Source organism: Alligator mississippiensis, chromosome 1 (genome assembly GCF_030867095.1).
Source record: "Alligator mississippiensis isolate rAllMis1 chromosome 1, rAllMis1, whole genome shotgun sequence".
NCBI lineage: Eukaryota > Metazoa > Chordata > Crocodylia > Alligatoridae > Alligator > Alligator mississippiensis.
In genome coordinates this window covers 6,368,972-6,379,240 of record NC_081824.1, presented here as the reverse complement: position 1 = coordinate 6,379,240, position 10,269 = coordinate 6,368,972, and the positions used below count along the sequence as shown (strand labels likewise).

At 46.8% G+C, this 10,269-nt stretch overlaps 1 protein-coding gene across 1 annotated transcript in view; it reads left to right on the top strand.

Annotated features, from left to right (window-relative positions):
• Positions 1-237: 237 nt before the first annotated feature.
• Positions 238-10,269, top strand: part of KIF13B (kinesin family member 13B) — a 178,662-nt gene continuing 168,630 nt past the window's right edge. Inside the window, exon 1 of the mRNA XM_006268017.4 lies at positions 238-345. Within this exon, the coding sequence (XP_006268079.2) occupies positions 291-345 (55 nt within the window). The 5' untranslated portion in view covers positions 238-290. The remainder of the gene's footprint in view (positions 346-10,269) is intronic.

Sequence of the window (10,269 nt, the reverse complement as noted above, 5' to 3'; positions counted from 1 at the left end):
AGGCACGGAACTACACCTTCCGGCATGCCACGCGCCACACGGAGCGAGGGGAGACCCGCGGGTACTACAACTCCCAGGATGCAATGCACACATACCCCTCTTAGGGGAGGGGGGTGGACTACAGCTCCCAGCAGGCCGCGCGCCCGTCATGGCGGCGCTGGGGAGTGTAGTCCCGACGGCGGGGACGGGGGTGGGACCTTTGTGGCGCTGTGGAGCGCGAAGCGCCGCCCCGCTCCTGGGCAGGACGGAAACCGAGGAGGGACACGCCGAGTTGAGCGGAGCGGGCGGCGATGGGCGACTCCAAAGTGAAGGTGGCGGTGCGCGTCCGCCCCCAAAACCGACGCGGTGAGTGTCCCCCTCCCCCCCCAGGGGTGCCTGTCAGTCTGCCCCCCCCCAGGGTGTCATTGTGCCCCCCCAGGGGTGCCTGTCTGCCCCCCCCCGCCCCCCCTGTGTCAGTCTGTCCCCCTCAGGGGTGTCATAGTGCCCCCCCAGGGGTGCCCGTGTCACTCTGCCCCCCCCAACCCCTCTGCCCCCCAAAGGAGCGTGCAGCGAAGTCACGAAACCGGGGTGTCGTCACCCCCCCTCCTTCGGTTTGAGCGCGAGCGGTCCCCGGGCTGGTTTCTTTCTGGACGCGCCTGCAAACTGGTTTCCTCCGTCGCCCAAAACCGTCCGGAGCCGGCCCTCGCGTCCGTCCTTCTGGTCACCCGGGGTTCTCCAGAGAGCGTCCCCAAGCAGGATTTGGATAGCAGTCTGTCTCTTCAACGTGGATGGCGTTTGTTTTTTAAGGTGTCTAGGGGTAGGTGGTGCGCCGCACACGTTCCAGCTGGACTTCAGAGTAGAAGTAAGTGGCGTGATTCAGTTAAATGTGAGACGTCGCCCGTGCAGGTGCACTGTCAAGCGAAAGTAGCAAGAGATGACTTGAGCTCCAGGGAAGGCAGGAGCGTCACATTTTTGCAACTGAAAATAAATGGTATTGAGTGCGTGGCATCTTTCCAGGGGCAAATGTGTGTCCATCTTTCCAGGCGCAAAAATGTGTCCATCTTTCCAGGCGCAAAAATGTGTCCATCTTTCCAGGCGCAAAAATGCGTGCCATCTTTCCAGGCGCAAATATGTGCCCGCCTTTCCAGGCGCAAAAATGCGTGCCATCTTTCCAGGGGCAAATGTGTGTCCATCTTTCCAGGTGCAAAAATGCGTGCCATCTTTCCAGGGGCAAATGTGTGTCCATCTTTCCAGGAGCAAATGTGTGTGCCATCTTTCCAGGCGCAAATATGTGGCCATCTTTCCAGGCGCAAAAATGCGTGCCATCTTTCCAGGCTCAAATATGTGCCCGCCTTTCCAGGCGCAAAAATGTGTCCATCTTTCCAGGCGCAAAAATGTGTCCATCTTTCCAGGCACAAAAATGCGTGCCATCTTTCCAGGCGCAAATATGTGCCCGCCTTTCCAGGCGCAAAAATGCGTGCCATCTTTCCAGGGGCAAATGTGTGTCCATCTTTCCAGGTGCAAAAATGCGTGCCATCTTTCCAGGGGCAAATGTGTGTCCATCTTTCCAGGGGCAAATGTGTGTGCCATCTTTCCAGGCGCAAATATGTGGCCATCTTTCCAGGCGCAAAAATGCGTGCCATCTTTCCAGGCTCAAATATGTGCCCGCCTTTCCAGGCGCAAAAATGTGTCCATCTTTCCAGGCGCAAAAATGTGTCCATCTTTCCAGGCACAAAAATGCGTGCCATCTTTCCAGGCGCAAATATGTGCCCGCCTTTCCAGGCGCAAAAATGCGTGCCATCTTTCCAGGGGCAAATGTGTGTCCATCTTTCCAGGTGCAAAAATGCGTGCCATCTTTCCAGGGGCAAATGTGTGTCCATCTTTCCAGGGGCAAATGTGTGTGCCATCTTTCCAGGCGCAAATATGTGGCCATCTTTCCAGGCGCAAAAATGCGTGCCATCTTTCCAGGCTCAAATATGTGCCCGCCTTTCCAGGCGCAAAAATGTGTCCATCTTTCCAGGCGCAAAAATGTGTCCATCTTTCCAGGCACAAAAATGCGTGCTATCTTTCCAGGTGCAAATATGCGTCTGTCTTTCCAGGCGCAAAAATGCATGCCATCTTTCCAGGGGCAAATGTGTGTGCCATCTTTCCAGGCGCAAAAAATGCGTGCTGTCTTTCCAGGTGCAAAAATGTGCCCGTCTTTCCAGGTGCAAAAATGCCTGCCACCTTTCCAGGCGCAAAACGCTGTCTTGTGTCGGTGCGTCGGTTTTAGAGGAATCGTAACAAAAGCACGCCGTTGTTTATCTTGCCGTCCTGACAGAGCAATGGCTTGATCTGTGTCAGGTTGGAAATGCATGGTAATGGGGAATCCAGGTATTCAGATGTCACGTTAATTTGGACCTTCATTCATCCGTTCAAGATAGATTAGTCCAGCACCACCTTGTTTGCTAAATGTAAGAGAAAAGCTTCTTCATCCGCTTGTGTGTCAAAGCTCCCACCTAAGGCATTGTTTGTAAGGGAAGGAATTTCCCTCGGCATCTTTGCACAATAGCAGCAGCTACGCAGCGTGCCGTGCCCTGAACTCTGGAGTTGGTTGCATTCCCACTGCGGTGATTTGCAATGAAATGTATACTAGTAACATAAACGATTTGCTTGCATATAGAAACATAATACACGTGAGTAATCTCGTTCTTATGACACAACTCATTTTAGAAACGAAGTGGCATGTGTTGCACCCTGATGACAATATTCAAAGCACAGTCGATGCTATTCACGATTATCCTTCCAAAACATGAATAGCTAGGTAGAGTGTAGTGTTTGGTCTTGATTACTAATTGCATGTACAGTAAAAGTCATAGTATAAACAGTAACAACCCGGGATCTCTGTTGAAAAGGATGTCGTGACGCATAGGTAAAGAATAGGGTGTCTTAGTTTTGGTTTGGCTTAAAATACAATTGCATCACCCAGGGCTGTAAGGCGGTAGGGGTGCTGAATGCACTGTCAAGGAGGACAGCAGTCCTGAGTGATCAGGGCTTGTGCAAGCTGCCAAAGGAAATAATTGGTGAGCTAAGTGAGTGTCCTCCTGTCAATGCTGAAACCTGCTGCTCTAAGGGATTACCTGGATCTTTTGGTTTCGTGTTTGCCTGATCTCTGCAGTCACCACCGGATAAGATGTGTTCAGCATAAGACAATATTATCTTGGTTTCTGGCTCTGGTTTCTGGACACCATTGTATCAAGAGCCAAGTGTAACCCCTAACCAACCTTTTCTTGGGCGGCTGCTGTCGTTGCACATTTATTTCAGTCCGCTCCTTGCTGGATCAGCATCTCGCGAGACTTATTTACTTGCATAAAGTTTTCATACAGTGAACAGCGTATTTAGCAGCAAAAAAAGCTGGCAGAAATGCCATATGCCACGCCATAACCTATCTTTACTTACTAGGATCTTCGTCTTGCGTAAAACCAAACAGCAGACTACACAAGGGGTGTTTTAGCTAGCTTTTGGTCATTCATTCTTGTATGTGGGCAAACCCCCATCACATGACATCTTCAGTTTGAGTTGTGTTTCCAGTGAGATCTTGCAGTCCTGCGCGCTTCTGGGGGAGCACGCTCAGACATATTACACCATCTTCAAACTGAGAAGGTGATGAATTGTGCTCGCCTAGTTATATAACAGGAAAACTTGAAAGAAGTTTGCCTGGACTTAAAACAAGGATTGCTGGCAGGCTGAAAAGACATGCAGACTTCAACTGAAGTTTGTTTAAAATATGGGTATTATAAGTAATGCCCCAGCACTGCCATAGCTCTGTAATTAGGAGAGGTTTCCCGCCCTCCTTAAGTTTAGTTACCATACCGAATGATATCAGGTGTAGGTATCACCGGTTGGTGCATGTGTACACACTTTCATGGACATGCAAGCTTGGGGTTTTCTATATAGCAAAGAGCAGAGAGAAATGGCCGAAGAGTCACTTTTTTGTTGTTTTAAAGTTGGCAGGGGGACTTGACACGTAGAGTTGCAGAAAGTATTTCCAATTCGTTAAGAAGGCTAGTTCTTTAAGCCGATAAACTTTTTCAAAAATGTCCTTTATTTTGCTTATAAATAAGCCTCTCTCTCCTCTCTCTTTCTCTCTCTCACTCTGCATATACATAATTTTTAAAATTAACTTCCCACTGCCTGTGCATTTTTCCCCCCTAGGTTGAAAAAAGCTAGTCCGTCTCTTTTTTTTTGTCAATGGCTCATTTAGGTTATCGTGCGATAGCATAAAACTGCAACATTCCCCTTGCAAACTCTGCCAAGGAATGTTAATCTTTTGGCAAGAACAAAATATGATATTTCTGTTGATCATAAGCTTTATGGAGCTTATTCTGCACGCTTGTGTTTTGGTCCAGTTTTGACCTGGCAGTATTTATTTCAGTTTTTAAGCAAAAGCCTTAGTTGTTTATGCCTTTAAAACCGTTTTCCTGCTTCACTTGGTTTCTTTTTCAAGCCGCATAAATATGCCGTTTAATTCCCCGAACAAACGAACTTCCATTCTTAGTGAAACTAAATGAGTGTTAAAAGGCAACTTGACACCCTAGTCCCAACCAGGCAGGTGATAAATTGGAGACATAGAGATTTTACTCCAGCAGGTCACTTTTCACTCAGTTCGTAAGACATGGGTTGAAATAATGCTGTGTACTAGGATCATTTTATCTTCCATTGAAATATAGCCTGGTCACAGGTGCTCTACGGTAGCCGTGCTGTGTCACTGTGTACACGTGATGTAACCAAGATTTCTGACTAATTTATTGGGATCTTGATCCTATGAATTAAATCCCACCTCGAAAGTCATAACTGTTTCACAATGAGGAGGATAGGTGTGGGCCAAAGTAAATTGGGCAAGCAGTTCCTTAATTGTCACCTAAAATAAAGGCGGTAGTTACTACGGCGGAGTGAATCCAATTCTTTCTCGGTTCCTTGTGAAACACAGAATGAAGGGGGAGTGATTTTAGGTAGGGGAATCCAATCAGCTGAAAGTTCATATTTCAGAAATTAATATTTTTTTTTTCTTCCCTCACTTCTGCTGTGGTCTAAGACTGCTGACCACACAGGTTTTTTGGCTGGGAGAAAAACCTCTTTCCTTACAGAGTGAAACTCCAAAATGGGAATCCTTACCTGTCGATGGAAATGTAGGAGGTTTTTTTCCCCCTATGTCACAGCATAGAGGTGGGAGTTTCACAAGGCTCATTGTAGGTTCTTGCTAAGTCCCTCTTTGGGTCATGATAAACAGGGATCCTAGTTTTCTCTGATTTAAAAAAATCCCTAATCTTTGGTTAACGAAAGTAACCCCCAAATGCACATTTTTCCGTGATTTAAATGAAACACCACTCATGTACGTAGTGGTGTTTCATTTAAATCATGGAAAAATGTGGATGTTAGGGTTACTTTTGTAACCAAAACAGAGGGAATTTTTTTAAATCGGAGAAAACCAGGATCCCTGATGATAAATCAGCAGGAGGACCAGTCCCTTAAGACTTGTGGTGGGGAAGGCAAGGAAATCCTAGTGCTCTCTCCGTCCCCTACCTCTGCCGCCCTGCTGCTTAGCTCAACCAGGTCTTGGTGGGAGGGGGGCACGGGTACAGTGGGGTACCTGGGTGCCATGGTAGCGGGTTTGCGGGAGCTGTTGCATTCGGGAAATCTCAGCTTTTCCGGAGCTTTCTCTGCCAAACCACTGCAAGTGTTAGCAGTGTGGAAAAGAGGGTCATGAAAGCATTTCTGTGCTCTGCTTGGTTCTTTTTATTTGATTTTCATTTTTGCTACAGATTCAGTACGTCTCTCCAGTTGCTGGCACTTTAGCCCCATTCCAAAATCTTGTCTGCTTTTCCCGGCCCCTCCAAGCTCCCTGTACTAGGGAGGGGGCCTAAAGCAAGCAGGACCCATGAAGGATACCTGCCAGGCTTTCCAAGTTCGCCAACCCCCCTGCAAGCCGGACGAGCTGTGCAGGAGTTGGGCTCCGCTAAAGGTCTGCAGGGCACGGCTGTCACATCTCATGATCTTAGGATGGTCCTACAGACCTTGGGAAATCAAGGGGAAGGTGGAGAGGAGAAAAGGCATGCTTCCACTTCTCAGCTGCTTGTTCCCCCCCCCCCCCCCCCTTTTTTTTTTTTTTTAAATTGTTACAGGCATGCATGCATGTATGGCTTTGAGTCCATCTTACCTAAATTTCACGGGTGTTGGTTGTAGCCGTGTTGGTCTACGGACACAGGCAGATGGGGTTCTTTGGGGAGAAGTGATATCTTTTATTAGACCAACTAAATAGTTGGAAAAATTGTTCTGTGCAAGCTTTTGGGTACGAACACCCTTCTTCAGGCACAGGGAGGGTCTGCAGTTGTTTTGTGCTCTCCTGGATGGGGTGGAAGCCAGTATGCAGGGAGCAGATTATTATCAATGGCAGTGATTCTTCTCCTCTGTTTGGCACTGGGGAGGCCACATCTGGAGTCCTCTGTCCAGTTTTGGGCCCCCACTACAGAAAGGATGCGGACACATTGGAGAGAGTCCAGTGGAAGGTGTCAAAAATTGTTCGGGGATCTGGGGGCATGACTGGTGAGGAGAGGCTGAGGGAACTGGGCTGCTTGAGTCTGCAGAAGAGAAGACCGAGGGGGATTGAAGAGCCACCTTCACCTCCCTGCAGGGGGGCTGCAAAGAGGATGGAGCTGGGCTGCTCTCAGTGGGGGCAGATGGCAGGACAAGGAGCAATGGGCTTAAGCTGCAGCAAGGAAAGTTGAGGTTGGATATTAGGAAAAACTTTCACAAGGAGGGTGGTGAAACACTGAAATGGGTTGCCCAGAGAGGTGGTGCAGTCTCCATCCTTGGAGGTTTTGAAGACCTTGGTAAACAAGGCCTTGGCTGGGATGATGTAGTTGGGGCTGGTCCTGCTTTGAGCAGGGGGTTGGACTAGATGTGACCTCCTGAGGTCCCTTCAACCCTCATTTTCTTTCATGTGCTGCTTCTTTAAGTGCCTTTACAACTCCAAAAGGTAAAACTTGGAGAGTTGGTTAAGAGATGGCTTGTCTCTCTATTTTTGTCTTTGGAATAAAGATATACCAAGTTCCTTACTCTGTGTGTGTGTGTGTACCCTTTGGAAAAGGCTTTAATTTCTTGCAGTATTTCCTAAGATGACAAGAATTTGAGACTATATTTTCCAAAAGTAGTCAGCTGATTACTATCTCCTGGTAGTATTCTCTTATCACTGAAGCAACCAAATAGTTGATTGTGCTTCTGTCTGTAATGCTGCGTCTGGTCCAAGTAGACTTAATGGCATTAATCTGTTTTGCTAACTCAGGCTTCAAAAAATAATCCTAAATTTGGCTTCAAAATTAAGACCTTTTTGTTAAGGTGTCTTTTTTGCATTCCGGTGGCTGAGCCTTTGCAGTGAATTTACGTCACATATTCAAATTCCCCTTTCCTCCCCATTTCCCTCATCTATGAAGGTTAGACACTTTATGAAGAAAACTGAGTTTCATGTAATTTCGTGGCTCCTGGTGCTGGGATTTTAGGCAAGATATCAAACAGCATAAGGCTTGTGGTTGAAACAGTGAGAGCTAACACCTTTGCTTAATGGCTTTTTTAAACAGTGAAATTGCATCTATGGTTTTCTTCCCATTAAGTAACTTTGTTTGGAAAAGCCTCTGTTCCTCGTGGTATACATCATCGTTTCGAGTTACACATCTCCATCTAGAAAGAAATGCAATCCTTGTTTTTCTACTGTTGCAGTGTAATTAATGATAGATTGAGGGTGTAAGGAAAAGCAAAAGCAGGTTAGCAATAATCATAGGGGGTGTTTTGTAAATGAGACCTAAAAGGAAACTTTATTCAGATCTGCTGATGAAATCCTGGACCCCTAGGATTCATTCCAAACCTCAACAATCCTTATTCAAATGCTGTTGTTACAATTATTTCTCTGTGGCCGTCTTGCCCGTGGCCTAACTCTCCTCAGTAGAAGAAACCTTCAAATCTTGAATATGTCCGTACAAAGACTTGTTATTGGAGCAAAGCACCATAAACTGAAACTATACAAATCTCCCTGGAAGCTCGAATTCCCAGCATTTAGGGGATAGGTGCGTACCTCTTGACCTAGATCCACGGACTTGTTGTTCTCGTGGGTGTGTTTGGAAGTTGAGTTTTTAACAACACATTCAAGCAAGTAAAAACCAAGGGTGGAGCATGGACAGCAGGATATCATCGAGATCATTTGCTGATAAAACACTTTAAGAGTTTCTTTTGCCTCCAGCATGTGGACATTGTGGTAGTGGCCTCTTGAAAATCTTGAAAGAGAGGATTCCTCTTTGACTAACTAGAGCTGGCTGAAGTGCTGAGCGGGAGCCAAAGTCTAGCAGAGGCCTGACAAAGGGTTTTTGAATCCAAAAGCTTGCTTAATAAATATTCTCCAACTATTTGGGTTGGTCTAATAAAAGATATCAAATTCACCCAAGGAACCTTGTCAGCAGAGGACTGGTGCTTTTATCTACCACGCCCCAACCAGAGCTCATGTGTATAGTGTATTTATAAGGTGGGATTCCCAACTCTTACCAAAGCAGGTAAGATCCCTTCCCCTCCCTGCCCAGAAGCTTGTTCCCATCTCTCTTCCTTGCACTGCCCCCAATGTCCCAGGGTCTAGGGAGCTCCAGTTGGGCCTCGCCGGGGCTGGGCTCAGCCTCCGGTGGTGGTGGCAGTGGCAGGCGAAAGGATTCCCCCTCCCCATATCTGCTCCCGGGCTGGCAAGGGACACCTGCCGCTGCTGTCCCAGCCTGAGCCCAGCCCTAAAGCCCAGTTGGAGCAAGACAGCAGGGAAGAAGAGGGGAAGTGAGATGCTTCTGAGCAGGGGAATTATTACTTTCTTTGAACACTTACAGTCCCTTTTTACTGCTCCTTCTGGATGGTCAGAAGGAGGGTGAGGCCACACCACTGCCCACCTCTGGATCTGCCCCTGTTCCCCATTCAGTAGGCAGAAAGATGAGGAACCGCTACGTGGTAGGCAGCAAAACAAGACAGCAACAATGCCTGCAAAATCTCTTGTGTAACTGGGTATTTTGAAAGGGTATTTATATCCAAAAGCTTGCTAAGAAGAATTTTTCCAACTATTTGAGTTGGTCTAATGAAAGATATCAGATTTACCCACAGAACCTCGTCTGCCTTGATAATGTAGTGACAGTCAGGAGAGGAGAGCGTACTATATATTTGTTAACCTACTTCAGGATTTTTTTTCCTTCCTTATTTCTCATCATAGTATCATAGTACTTAGGATTGGAAGGGACCTAAAGAGGTCATCAGGTCCGACCCCCTGCCCCGGGCAGGAACGGGTGCGGGGATCATATCACCCAGCCAAATATCTGTCATGAGGGTGCATGGTTTTGAGGAGTGTCTGAATACCCACTGAATGTATTTCCCAAAGAGATCTGTACAGATACTGCCAAGACTATGAGCCAGTGGAAAGCTTCAGACACCAGACACTGCACAGGTCTTTAATAGCAGGTGCTGGAAGTTAAGTGTTGGCTCCAAATCTTTCGGTCTCCTCTGTGCTGTACTTGAGCAATGTCATTTTTTTATGGTTTTAAGGAATGCACTGGTTATCAAAAGTCGAGGATGTCGAATTACTTACCTCCCAAATCAAGGTAGTTTGGCTTGTCAAATCTGGAGAACATAAAGAATATAAACTCTCTTAAGCAGGAAGGCACGGCATAGTAAAAGATGATTGGATGTGTAGGGGAGAAATTAATATTAGAAAAACTTCTGAAACTTGCCTAGCTAAAGGCTCTTCTGTACAAAACTGCAGCCTTGAATGGTGCTTTTGTACCGTGTGTAGAAAGGAACAATTATATGATTGGGTCACACTAGGCTAATTGCAGTCGGCCTTCTGCAAGCCAACAAAAGCTAGTCCCAGCACTTTTGAATCGAGGCGCTCTTTCTGTCTCTTTACGCTTAGTCATATGTTGACGTGCAAGCCTAGGTCACTTGTTCAGACATTTATATGAACTACATGTAAAATAAAATTAAATCTTTGCATAGATGGAAACATGCTTCTGCGTCAAAGCGCGCTGCGTGCTTCGCAACTTGAAATGCAAATCCTTGCTTACGAGCTTAGTTTGAGCACAGACAGCAATCAAGGATGGGAGGAAAGGCAAGGTCGATGATGAATAATGGTTATTCAGCTTGGGTGTGAGCACATTTTGACTCACTTAAGTATTTTTGGCATAGATATATTAGGAGGATGCTTTTTATTGCAGCCCTCAATATCGTAGTATCTGAGCCACC